This window comes from Podarcis erhardii (genome assembly GCF_964252035.2).
Source record: "Podarcis erhardii genome assembly, chromosome: 6".
Lineage (NCBI taxonomy): Eukaryota > Metazoa > Chordata > Lepidosauria > Squamata > Lacertidae > Podarcis > Podarcis erhardii.
In genome coordinates, this window is record NC_138510.1 from 78081116 (window position 1) to 78094735 (window position 13620).

The following is a 13620-nucleotide window of genomic DNA, read 5'->3' on the forward strand; positions in this document are numbered from 1 at the left end:
CTCCACCTGCAGCTGCTGGGTGACCTTGGGCCAGTCACACTTCTTTGAAGTCTCTCAGCCCCACTCACCTCACAGAGTGTTTGTTGTGGGGGACGAAGGGAAAGGAGAATGTTAGGAGCTTTGAGACTCCTTTGGGTAGTGATAAAGCGGGATATCAAATCCAAACTCTTCTTCAGTCATGCTGGCCACATGATCTGGAAAGCTGTCTGTGGACAAACACTGGCTCCCTGAAAGGGAGATGAGCACTGCAACCCCATAGTCTCATTTGACTGGACTTAACCCTTTACATTTTTACCTTTATTAAGAGTAGGCAATTTAATATATATACCTTTTCCGGCAAGCCGTTTCCCTCTAATGTAATGATTTTGGGAGGATATATGCCATTGTCATCAATATATGCATCTTTATGTACATTTCTCCATAATATATGCATTTTAGTACACATTATTTACCTGGAAAACACCACTGCAGAATTGAGAGAAGTGCTTTGGTCCACTTATTGTACTGGGAAGTGTGAACGAGGGAAGCTTCACCTTTAAATGCAAATTAGACTGAACCCCCCCCCCCACCCAACTCCTAGGGTTGAGCCACCGCTCATGAGATTGGGAACCTTTACTTCCAGTGATGGGATCCTAGGAGAGACCCTCCTCTTCTATGAACAGAACCTCTCTGTTCACTGTTGCCATTTCCTCACGCCCTAAGGAGACACATACACAACCCCTTTCATGAGGTAGGTTAAGCTTGTAGGGGTGCGTTCAACGCTAGCCATCCACAGTCGACCCATTGAAGTTAATGGGCATGACTCACTTCAGTCCATTGATTCCAGTTGGGTCTATCCTAAGTAGAGTCGTATACAACCCATAACAGCTACTTGCCCACAGCTTGCCCAGTGAGCTGTTTGGTTGGAGAATTTAGGCCCTCACAGCAGCTGCCTTAATTCCCCCCTCTGTGCTCTCTGCCGTCGTTTCTCATCATGGGGAGTTCTCAACCCTAAAAAAGGGAGACATTTGCCCTAGCTCACTTGCTTTGGATAATTACGAACTGAGGGGCAGATTACTTCTGACTTGGGTGTGCCCCCCCCAAAAAAGTCCACCATTCATAAACCAAGCAGAAAGACAGCACCAGCGTACTTGTAAAAAACATCCCCAAATAATCATGGGAACTGTAGTTTGCCTCTCACAGAACTACATAGCCCAGCATCCTTAAGAAACTATAGTTCCCAGAAGTCTTTGGGGGTGGGGGTGTACGTTAAGTGATGTATCAGCAGCATTAATGCCCAAGATTCTCTACGGTCCAAGCCCCACCATTTGTGTTTCGGTAACAGAAAAGGAGTGAAGCCTTGTCTGCCTCTGGTGATAGGTTTCCAATGGCTCAGACAGAGTCTTTCTCTCTGTTTTCCGAAATCTTTCAGATAGATCCTTTGCACCTTATCCGTGGCCACCGTGCGCTCTTTATCCATCGGCTAAGGCAATCTCTCCTTTACAAGCCAGTCTCCTCCGTTGGTAGTTTGTAAAAGCCAAGAAGGAATGCAAAACGTTCAGGCGAAACAGTGAAGACATGGAGAGGCCAAAAATTGAGGTATATAATCAGATCTTTTCATCCGCTTGACTGCACTGAGTTTTTTCTGAAAAGCTCCACAAAGTGTGAAAGAGATTTGATACAAATATATACATTTTAAAGCTGACAAGTGTCTGTGCATTATTTTATTTTTTAAAAGCCTCTCCGTAGGGAGTGGAGTACCGTGCAGTTCAGTGAGTCATTTGGTGGGTGCTTCCAGATGGCTGCTTATTATGGGATTGCTGCTCTTCGTGCATGCAGCCTCAGCTGTATCCTCCTCCCCGCCCCCGGCCATACACTGTTTAATCCAGACTTCCCATTTCTGGGGGGGGAAATCTAATAAGGGCATTTCCAGACAGTTGCTATATTCAGATGGGATTTCGTCCTGTCCAGGCAAATTCAGGTTGTACCATTAAAAATGGATATTGAGCAACTAATCCACTTGCTTTCCCAAAGGGAACTTTTTTTGCCATGAGGACAGTGGCACCAGAAAGTTTGGCATGACACTTGCCCAGCATGAGGTCACCTGACCTCACTGCAAACCAATTGGAAAGGACGCTCAATAAATAGCTAGCATCATCTAACCTCCCTGTGGACTTTGCACAAACGAATCAACGTAAATGATGGCTAAGCAGGTTATCTGGAAGCAACCTCTGTAAAGGACAACATCCCCACCTGCTGACAACAGCCCACATGCGATACCTGAGTCCAGGGGTCAGCAACCTAAGGCCTGTGGGTCACAAGCGGCCCATGGGGGTCATTTAATCGGCTCATGGACCCCCACTGCCCACTCGGGGACCCATGCCGCCGGCTTGGTCAGCTACCGTGCGCCATGCTAAACAGGCGCAGAGCAGAGCGGGGACTGCCTTCCACGATGCTGGCCAGCTTCCCATTGGCTGCTGGAAGCTCCTGCAGCCAATGGGAAGCTGTGCACCCTTCCTCTGCACAGGAAGGAGTGCCGGAAATAGCATTTGAGCACGTGCACATACACTCCAGCCCACTGCAGCGTCTGCGGGACCGTGAACCGGCCCAAGCCACAAAAACGTTGCTGACCCCTGCCTGAGTCCAAGTCTAATGTCTCCCAACAACTTTTCACCTAAGAGCGTGCAAATTTGGGGTGTGTGTGTGTCAGTGAAGCACTAAGCTGCCTAGACTTTCCACCTTGGTCCCCAGCTGCGATGGCTCCTGAGAGGGAAGAGACACTGTGGGGAGGGCATTAGTGGCTGCTGCGGCAGCTACCGCCACCGCCGGGTTTTCCCCTCCGGGTAGCACTAAGCGGGCACAGCGGCGGAACTCCTCGTTCTTCCACGTATAGAGCAGCGGGTTGAAGGCAGAGAGAGAACAGAAGAGCAGCCAGCTGGCGATCTGCAGCCCCCGGGGCATGGGCCAGAAGAAAAAGCCCAGCAAGCTGACCCACACCAGAGGCTGCGTGGCCAGGAGGAACGCGAGGCAGAGGAGCAAAACGGAGATGCTGCTCAGGCGCCGGGCCCGGCGGGGAGCCGCCGGGGCTGCTGGGAAGGGCAGCTGCTGGAGCAGGTGGAAGTTGAGGACGCTGACGCGCTTGACGCTGCCCCTCACCCTCCTGACAATCCCCATGTAGCAGTAGAGCAGGAGGACTGTCTGGCTGAGGACAGCCAGGGCTACCAGAAGGCCCATGTAGTTCGAGCTCTTGGTACTGGTGCCGTTTCGAGACTCCTGCCGGCTGGGTTGCCACATCTGCAGTCCTGGGGGGACGGAGGCGAGGAGGAGGGCCAGCCCCCAGGACAAGCTGATCATCCAGGCCGTGTGCTTCCTCTGGTAAACAGCCTGGTACGTGATGGGCGGCTTGGTGATGAGGACATAGCGGTTGAGGGCCACCAGCAGGTGGGAGAGCAGTGAGACGATGAGCCCAAGGCCCACCAGCCCAGCACGGAGCAAGCGGTACCCTTCTGACCGCACTGTTGGGGACCCGGAAGGGAGCAGTCCCTGCACCGCCTCTTGCGGCATCCAAAGGCCACAGACACTCAGGTCCGCAACGCAACCGTTGACAATGAAAGCGTTGCTGGTGGTGCGCAGCTTCCTGAAGGTGAAGACCAGGTAGATGACCATGATGTTGGATATGGTCCCGTAGATGGCTAGCAGCAAGTAGAAGAGTGACAAAGAGATCTTCGTCCCCAGGGAGTCTTCTTCACAAAGCAGCTGTTGCAAGGATCTAGAGCTCCAGGCGGAGGAGGAGGAAGAAGAGGAGAAGGAGATATTGGGCATTGTGCGGCGCACAAATGAGGCACTCCAGACCAACCTCAGCACTGCTCAGTTCTGGAGAAGGTTAAGCTGAGCCATGAAGAAATCCAGGAAAATCTCCTAGACCAGGCAGAACACAGCAGGAGCCAAAGCAGATCGTCAGAAAAGTACCAAACATACATGACGTCCCAGAATGTAGACGGTGATCTCCAAAACAGGCAGAGAGCAAGACTGGATCCCATGGAAAAACACCAACTTCTCCGATCATGCCAGGTCTCCAGAGTCAGTTGTTGGCAGAGGTGAAAGAAGGGATACGTGGGTCTTCTTCCCTGTATTTCTACACAGAGGAGGCTGCAAGTATGCCAGATCACGAAAGAGCAAGCTTGCCGATGGATCCAAGGCTGGTGTTTGCAAGCCAGGCAAGCAGAAGGAGGGCGGAATCCAGAGCTTGCATCCAAATCTCCATGGCTGCAGCAAAGTTAGATTCTCCTGGTCGAGTGCAGCCAGCAACGAGTGCCCAAAGACAGGCAGGCGAGCGAGGAAGCAAGCAAGGCAGAAGAAAAGAAGCCTCAGCTGTGGAAATACCAGGAGTCCCGGCACCCTCTGGGCAATGGCCTCAAGAGCGGCAGCAGCTCATCTGAAGACCTGGAGCATCTTCTCTCGCTTTACAGCATGCACACTGTATTATCAGCCTGGGGAAATTCGGCGCTTCTCATCTTTATGAATTATGCAGCAGGTTTCAGGCTTGCGAGAGCAGGAGAGAGGGAGAGGGAGGGGAGGGGAGGGGGAAAAGAAAAAGAAAGAACCCAGCTTGCACTGAAAAGCCTGCAATTACAGAGACAGATCTCTCTCCCCCTGCCTCCATCGCCACCCACCGGAGTTCTCAAATCACCCCCCTCTGGTCTCTTCCTGGACCTCTCCTGTAGCACTGATTTCCAGGATGGAGAAGAAATTCCTTTGCTCACATCTACTTCCATTTCCTCTGACTCCCCTCCGTGAGGATGTGGTTGGTTTATTTCCTCCTTTCTCCTTTTTTTTTAAAATAAAAAAATAAAAATCTAATTTTAGATCAAATCTTTAGTTGCAATATGGGGAGGAAAAAACCACGCTCTTGCTTAAAACATTCTGCTCCTTGGCAACAGAGTCTTCATCATATTACTGTGCCGATTCTCTGGTGTATTTTTCCCATAGGGTTCCCCCACCTCCGGAAACCTGTCCTTGTGAATGCAAAGTGTCGTGGCAACGGAGTTGAGAAAGGTACAAAATAGGAGGGATGCAGTACATGGCTTTTCCTAAGAGAGGGAGGGGGCAGGTGCTGTCCTTATATTGAAAGCTGTCAATTAACAATCACAAAGTGATCTCCCTGCCTGAAAATGCCCAAGGTGGGTGCACCAAAATGCCCCAATCCAACAAGGTGGAAGTTTCCCATGGGCTTGGTCTGGGGGGCGGGGGATGGACAGCTCCTCCTCCTCAATCAAGTAAATAAATAAATAAATAAATAAATAAATAAATAAATAAATAAAATAAAATACTTAACTAAAAGTAGGAATGATCAGAATATTTGAAAGCGCTCACGGAGGTCACATGGATGATGTCGTGGCGCGTTCGAGAGACGCAACCGACAGAGCGATAGGCGTGGCTTTCGCGAACCGACCAATCGCATCGCAGGTAGCTCAGCTTCTAGAAGCTTCTCATAGTTCTTGGCCTTCTCTCCTGAGAGCGCGCCCCTACGAGGCCTGTCTAGAAACGACTGGAAATTCCCCACAGGCTATTTATACTGCGGAAAGCCCTCAGGCCTCAGTCAACAATGTTATTATTTTTATTTAATTCCCTAGTTTTGAAACCACTGAAGATTTTGACAGATTTCTCCCTGAGACCTTGAGGTCAACAGAAAGTCATTTAAAACAACTGTTGGGGAGATGTTTCGTTCCGAATCTGCTAGGCGGAGCCAGACGGAGGATGAGGACAAGCGGGTGCCCCCCCCCAACATAAATGCTGCTACGCTCAAGAAGTTGTCTACTAGGATTGTAGCTGATGCAAATTCCAGACACCTTATACTTTCTGGATGTGTGTTTCAATGTACATGGGGAGATACATACCTATTCAGAGACTGTACGGAGGACAAAAAGGCGACTCGGGTCACATTTCAAAACCAAATCGACCCAATCCGCAGTTTCTGAAATGCAGGCACCCCCCACTTACGCGCAGCCGACTTGTGGGCAACCGCACATGCATGCTTCGCCAGGAAATAATTAAATAAATAGAACGGTGCCAGGAAGTACATCAAAAAAACGAAGATCATGGCCACTGGGCCCATCACCTCCTGGCAAATAGAAGGGGAAGAAATGGAGGCAGTGAGAGATTTTACTTTCTTGGGCTCCATGATCACTGCAGATGGTGACAACAGTCACGAAATTAAAAGACGCCTGCTTCTTGGGAGGAAAGCGATGACAAACCTAGACAGCATCTTAAAAAGCAGAGACCTCACCTTGCCAACAAAGGTCCGTATAGTTAAAGCTATGGTTTTCCCAGTAGTGATGTGTGGAAGTGAAAGCTGGATCATAAAGAAGGCTGATCGCCAAAGAATTGATGCTTTTGAATTATGGTGCTGGAGGAGACTCTTGAGAGTCCCATGGACTGCAAGAAGATCAAACGCATCCATTCTTAAGGAAATCAGCCCTGAGTGCTCACTGGAAGGACAGATCGTAAAGCTGAGGCTCCTGTACTTTGGCCACCTCATGAGAAGAGAAGACTCCCTGGAGAAGACCCTGATGCTGGGAAAGATGGAGGGCACAAGGAGAAGGGGACGACAGAGGATGAGATGGTTGGACAGTGTTCTCGAAGCTACCAGCATGAGTTTGACCAAACTGCGGGAGGCAGTGGAAGACAGGAGTGCCTGTCGTGCTCTGGTCCATGGAGTCATGAAGAGTCAGACATGACTAAACGACTAAACAACAACAAACCAGGAAGTGGAAGGAGAGCTCTGGAGATCTCCTCAGAGCCTGGAGAAGATGTCAGCGAGGGCGGATGAAGCCCCAAAGAGACCTGAGGTACAGTGGGGCTTTGTTTAGGCTGCTCAGCTCCCCGTCTAGCAGCCGACACTCGGGGGAGCGAAGCAGTAGCTGCACAGATGCTTTACTGCGCATCATCCAGCCTCCAGCCGGCCGCAGAGCTTCGGCTCAAGTTGGAGAGGGAGTTGTGTGGAGAGAGAGCTGGACAGCAGGAAGAAACGGGTGTTTTGAGGCTTTTAAGAGTTTTTTTAGAGGGTGCTCCCCACTTTATGCAAGTTCACTTATGTGTATGGGCTCCCGGAATGTAACCCCCCACATAAATGGGGTGGGGGGAACGCCTATAAAACAAAAACTGAAGCACAGCCATCCGCATTCATCCAAAAATAATAATAAATGATGCAGTTCTCCAAGTACGGTTTACAAAAATCCATATTTGTAAGGTTAAAAAATACGCATAAATATGAATATATTGGAGAAAATAACATTCAAAAATGCGTTCCTTTAGGAGGAATTGCTTGCAAAAATCTGGACTCTATAAGTCAAAGCTGCATACAAAAATGTGCCTATTGGGATAAATTGACAACGACATGCGGAAGAATTTTCACGAGAATTGCAAATTGCTGCAGTCAAAACAAAATAAAAAAATTCCTTCCAGTAGCACCTTAAAGACCAACTGAGTTGCTGCAGAAATGTGGAGAACTGGATTTAAGATTTGAGAAGAATCGGGAACAGAGAGGGCTGAAATGGCTCTGTCTCTAATTCAGAGTTACCAACACTGATTTACAACTGGATTAAAACCAAATCCTCTCTTTCTTTCTTTCTTTCTTTCTTTCTTTCTTTCTTTCTTTCTTTCTTTCTTTCTTTCTTTCTTTTTCTTTCTTTCTTTCTTTTGGGTGGGGGGAGGCACAAATCATAATGCTGGTTCTTCATTGTGATGCTCCCATTATGTAAGGCCCTTCCAATGGAGGCTCATCTATAGCCACCTGCTGCTCTTTTGCTCCCAGGCAAAGAATATATATCCATAAACAAAATTATTTATTAAACTTAAAAAGACTGTACAGCAAATACAAACTTGCATCAATGGAAGGACAGCATTTTGAAAGTAAATTATTCAATAAATTAACAAAATAGTGGATAAGAATGAAATATCCCAAGCAGCAGCATTCTAAAACCAAGGCATTTTCATTCATTCATCTTCTCTTTATCTACTTATGGACAGATTTTGTGAACACTTCTGTATATTTTTGAGGACTGGCTCACTCATGCAATAATAATAATAATAATAATAATAATAATAATAATAATAATAATATATTTATACCCCACCCACCTAGCTAGGTTCCCCCAGTACTCTGGGTTTCCCCAGCAATGCACATCACTTGAGAACTCTACATTTGACGTCTTGCAGCATATGCAAAGCTTTGCCTGTACACACCATACATTTAAAACACATTTAAAGCACCCACCCAAATCACTCTGGGAACTGTAGTTCAACCCCCACCCCCAGGGCTATGATTCCCAGCACACTTAACAAACGGCAGTTCCCAGTATTTTTTTTTGGGGGGGGGGATGTGCTTTAAATATATCAATGCAGCCTATATGAAGATCACATGGAGTAAACTGAAGCGATAAAATCTAAAGGCAGCTAAGCAGGCCATACCAGTTCAGATAGCAGATGGGGACATACTCTTTTTAATAATAATAATAATAATAATAATAATAATAATAATAATATTTGTACCCCGTGCATCTGACTGGGTTGCTCCAGCCACTATGGGTGGCGTCCAGCATATACAAAAACATAATTAAACATTAAAAACTTCCCTACACAGGGCTGCCTTCAGATGCCTGTATGCTCCTGTGTGTTAAACAAGCAAATAAAATCCAAAATTGCAAAGTTAAAAACTTCTAGTACAACAGCAAGGTAGGTTTATCTCGCAGCCTTATCTCTACCAGAAAGCAGGTTGTTTTTGTTAGAATGTGATCCATCCCCCATCTGCTGTAGATCCCCTACAAACAATCCTGTATCTGAGGGTAGGGGGGGGCATCCTTGGAGGAGAGGAAAAAACACTCCACACATGCTTAAAGAAGCGCTTGCTCTGTATTACCTCACCTGTTTCAGGACAGGGATGGGGAAGTTGCGGCCTTCCACCTGTTGGACTACAACTCCCATCATCCCTGACCTTTAAGCCATTCTGGCAGGGGCTGATGGGAGTTGGAGTCCAACAACATCTGGAGGAGCCAGTTTTGGTGTGCAAATATTGAAAATATGGCTTCAGACTATTCCACTGGCTGCTATCATCGGACGCCTCCGCCCATACACAATCAAAGCTAGACTTGGATATCAGCTGCAAATAATAGTAGTGTTGTCTGTCGAGCTAAATGCTCTAAAAGTGGAGAGGTTTCTTTGGTGTAAAAACAGCTGAAACATGTCAAAGGGGCTATGTAGCCTGTGAACATCTGCAACACCGCCTTGCATTTTTACAATTTATGGTGTATAATAAAATAATAATATTTTTTTTTAAAATCAAGGGTGCATCCTTTGGCCGTGCACCAGGAAGCCCAACGGTGCATGTTTGCTTCCAGATGCACAGATCCTTCGAACAACTTAGCCCATGGGTAGGCAAACTAAGGCCCGGGGGCCGGATCCAGCCCAATCGCCTTCTAAATCTGGCCCACGGATGGTCCGGGAACCAGCGTGCTTTTACATGAGTAGAATGTGTCCTTTTATTTAAAATGCATCTCTGGGTTATTTCTGGGGCACAGGAATTCATTCATTCCCCCCCCCAAAATAGTCCGGCCCCCCCACAAGGTCTGAGGGACAGTGGACCAGCCCCCTGATGAAAAAGTTTGCTGACCCCTGCGGCTTAGCCTTTATCCAACTGCAAAGACATGATTGCAGCCTCCCGCGCTGTATGCACTTGCCATGCAAAAAGTGGGAACTGGCCCTGGGCGGGCAAAACCATTTCAAAGAAACAAAAGCTACTCAAATCATGGGAATGGCAATTTCTTGTGTGTGTCCCGTCCCCCCCCGCGTGGCTTTTGGAGCTGAAAACCACCTCCCGACGCCCTCACACTGGACTAGAACGAGGAGCATGGTTTGAACACGCCTCTCTAAGCTGCCTTGGAAAGATCAAGAGCCGCAATGAGTGCAAAAGTACAGCCGCCATTGAAACTGTGAAGTGCTAGCCTGGCAATGGCAATCTAACGTGCAGCTCCCGCCACCTCCTCTTCTTCCGTTAACTTCCCCTTCCCAAGATGCCAGCTGCACTTAGAACGAAAGACAAAACCCCGCAGAGCAATTCCTGTTCTCTGCATGTTAAAAAAAGAGAAGTGTTCCCTTTCTTAAGAGATCACTTTCAGAAAGGGTAAGAAATGCAGTTAGCAGTCACCGAAAGGCTGTGGCGCTGGGAACATCTCGTCTTAAATCCAGATGAGCAGCTGTCAGTCAGTGTGGACAATACTGAGATATATGCATCAGTGGTCTGACTCAGTAAGGTCATTTAGGCAGTGTGCAATCAGGTTTGTTTTTTGGGAGGGGGTGGTGGAAATGGCATGAATATAGTATTAAATTTATATACCGTATCTTTCGCTCTATAAGACGTACTTTTCCCCTCCTAAAAAGTAAGGGGAAATGTGTGTGTGTCTTATGGAGCGAATACAGGCTGCGCAGCTTTCGCTGAAGCCAGGAGAGAAACAGGGATCGGTGTGCACCGATCCCTTTTGCTCTCCTGGCTTCAGCGATAGCTGCCCGAAGCCTCCTGAGCGCAGTGGGAGCGCTCCCGCTGTGCTCCAGAGGTTTTGCGTTGCTTTCACTGAAGCCAGGAGAGCAAGAGGATCGATCCCTCTTGCTCTCCTGTCTTCGTTTCGCTGGAGAGCCGCTGCGCAGCTTTCTCTCTCTGCGCAGCGCCCCTTCAGCAAAGCGGGAGGAGAAATGGAAGGGGCTCCGCTTCTCCTGCCACTTCGCTGAAGGGGTGCTGAGCACAGAGGGGGAGCTGCACAGCGCTCCCTCAGCAAAGCAGGAGGGGAAACAGAGCCCCTTCCGTTTCTCCTCCCGCTTTGCTGGAGAAGCGCTGAGCAGAGAGGGAGAGAACGTTTTTTTTCTTGTTCTCCTCCTCTAAAACTAGATGCATCTTATGATCGGGTGCCTCTTATATGCATCTTATATGGTTGAAAAATACGGTGTATCTTGTGTGGTGCGTCTTATATAGTCGAAAAATCTGGTACTGCCTTTTCTCTGAGGATCACAGTGCGGTATACAGTGGTACCTCAGGTTAAGTACTTAATTCGTTCTGGAGGTCCGTACTTAACCTGAAACTGTTCTTAACCTGAAGCACCACTTTAGCTAATGGGGCCTCCTGCTGCTGCCACGCTGCCGGAGCACGATTTCTGTTCTCATCCTGAAGCAAAGTTCTTAACCTGAAGCACTATTTCTGGGTTAGCGGAGTCTGTAACCTGAAGTGTATGTAACCTGAGGTACCACTGTACAGCGTAAAAACACTGTCATGTCACTCCAGCACATACTGCAGTTGTATGTACAGCCTCACATAGCTTAGCAGATTCAAGCGGAAATCACACCAAACAGGGAGCAACCCAGCGCCGGAGACCACAAGCTGTAGTTTCTCCTGCTTCTTGCTGGATATGCTACAAGGAATTTGTGATCCCTCTGTGTGCCATTTATGGCACCTATGCTGTCAGCTGGCCACATAGGGGAGAACTGCTAAACGCAGAGACTGAAACGCCTAAATCTAGATGGTCCAACATGCAGCCCCACCCCCGAGGCCTTTTGGGGCAGCTCTCTGCAGCATTTGACACTGCCCCCAGCCCTCACGCTACCTTCCTCCTGGGAAGGCTTGGACAGGGTCTGAGAGTCTTCTGGCCTCCTTCCTCAAGACTGAATGAATTTGTTCCGAAAAGGTAATCCGAGAAGGATTGGCTGTTCATGAAACGACTTGCAGTAAAACATCTATGGAAGGATCGACATTACAGAGACCTCTTTTCAGAAAAATTGCATCCTTTTATTAGATGCATGAATAGCGCTAAACTGCAAGAAAATGTCAGGCGAGAAATCATTTCAGTGGTATAAAATGTTTTACAGGGAAAGAAAAAATGGGACTTAATTTTCACTAGAAAATGTAAAGCAGATGCTTTTAGGAGAATATCTACACCCACACCCACACAGCTCAGTGTGTTGAGAAAGCAAAAAGGACCGAGCAGGAGCAGCAAAGAGGCTTCAAGCTGCTCTCTGGGTAGCCACATCATCGTGGTAAGGTAAGCCAGAATATGGCTTGCCATATACTGTCATGCGAACCGGGCTGCTATGAACAGACTGAAATGGCAAGGCATTGTTTGGGAATTCCATATAAACGTGCATATACACTACAAAAAAAGTTGCTTTTGTTCTGATTGATGTCTGTTCCGCTTCAGCAGTAAAAAGTGGAAGTGGAAATGTGTGGAAACTTCTAACATTTCTTTATTAATTTCAGGCCAGATAGCTACTCCCCAGGCCTTGCTTATACAGTGGTACCTCGGGTTAAGAACTTAATTCGTTCCAGAGGCCCGTTCTTAACCTGAAACTGTTCTTAACCTGAAGCACTACTTTAGCTAATGGGGCCTCCTGCCGCCGCCGCGCCGCCAGAGCACAATTTCTGTTCTCATCCTGAACAGGTACTATCCAAGGTACTATTTCTTCTGGGTTAGCGGAGTCTGTAACCTGAAGCGTCTGTAACCTGAAGCGTCTGTAACCCGAGGTGCCACTGTACAGGGTTTTCCTATTCTCTATGAAGAAACACTCTCTACTTGCTCATGGTTAGCCTCCTGGTAGGTCTGCCAAACACCTTCCAGCTAACACAGCAAGGGGACACCTTTGTACATGATGCCGACATGTTTTTTTTTTAGCACAACAAGATTGAGAGGATGGTTTAAAACAAATGTGAATGCTTTAGAAGAGATGTTGGCCATGGTTGGGAAGAAATAAGGCTGGCCTCAATTGCAAGACCAGGAACAGGAAGACTGTGAGGGGTCCGTAAGACAAGGTTGCCACCAGAACAAGAAAGACCAGCAGTCAAGAAATGAGCAGCGAGAGGAGTGGGTAGCTGCAAGAGTGAAATAATCCACATTAACAGCTACTGTGAAGGAAGGCTTGAATTTGAGGGACGGTGGTTTTCGATTCTAGGGGGTCCTCCAAATACATTTCACAAAACTGAAGTATTGGGTGCACCAGCACCTGATTAAAACAAAGAAATTAAGTTGTGCATAATTTTTACTTTTATTATTAGCGTTTATTATTTCTACATTGCAAAAATAGTACATCTTTCTAGTAACTAAGCTAGTAACAAAATACATGTCAAACTTTATAGAGGTAGAATTACCTTAGAATCTGCCTATCGCTTACTCATATACAGTACATTTTATGTACATATGATAAAAAAATATTGAATTCAGTGATTAAACCAGCTTCAGTCAAGAAGAATTTATCCATCATAATTAGGACTATTTCCCTTCAAAATAATGATTTATTTTTTTAAAAAAACTCATCAGTAATTATCTCTCCTTGATATGACCAAAAAAATACATTCCTGGGGCGGTGTCCTGGTTTAGACAACAGTATCTTGGTTTAAATAAGAGAAGTGGAAAACTATAGTTACCAGCTTTGCAACAAGCCAGGAAATTAAATCAACTTCAAACCTTGATTTAATATCCCAATTTCTTCTGAAGCTATTGCTCATAAATTTTCTGGTTTGGCTGAAATAAGAAATTATGGTTAGAGGTCTCTGGGTTTGATTGTTTGCCCTGTGAAGAGATGAGCGATGGGGCTGCATATGAATGCAAA

The 13620-nt window shown here is 47.1% G+C and overlaps 2 protein-coding genes and 1 long non-coding RNA gene across 7 annotated transcripts in view; 1 reads left to right on the forward strand and 2 right to left on the reverse strand.

Annotated features, from left to right (window-relative positions):
* CDC14A (cell division cycle 14A) overlaps positions 1-13620 on the reverse strand; it is a 96849-nt gene that overhangs the window by 21455 nt on the left and 61774 nt on the right. The window lies entirely within an intron of this gene.
* Positions 322-2114, forward strand: LOC309344185. The gene is made up of 2 exons (XR_014157646.1): positions 322-1291; positions 1330-2114. It is a non-coding gene; the product is annotated as an uncharacterized lncRNA (long non-coding RNA).
* GPR88 (G protein-coupled receptor 88) lies at positions 2559-5241 on the reverse strand. The gene has a single exon (XM_081866444.1). It carries the CDS (start codon positions 3799-3801, stop codon positions 2686-2688), a length of 1116 nt encoding a protein of 371 aa, XP_081722570.1. The 5' UTR covers positions 3802-5241; the 3' UTR covers positions 2559-2685.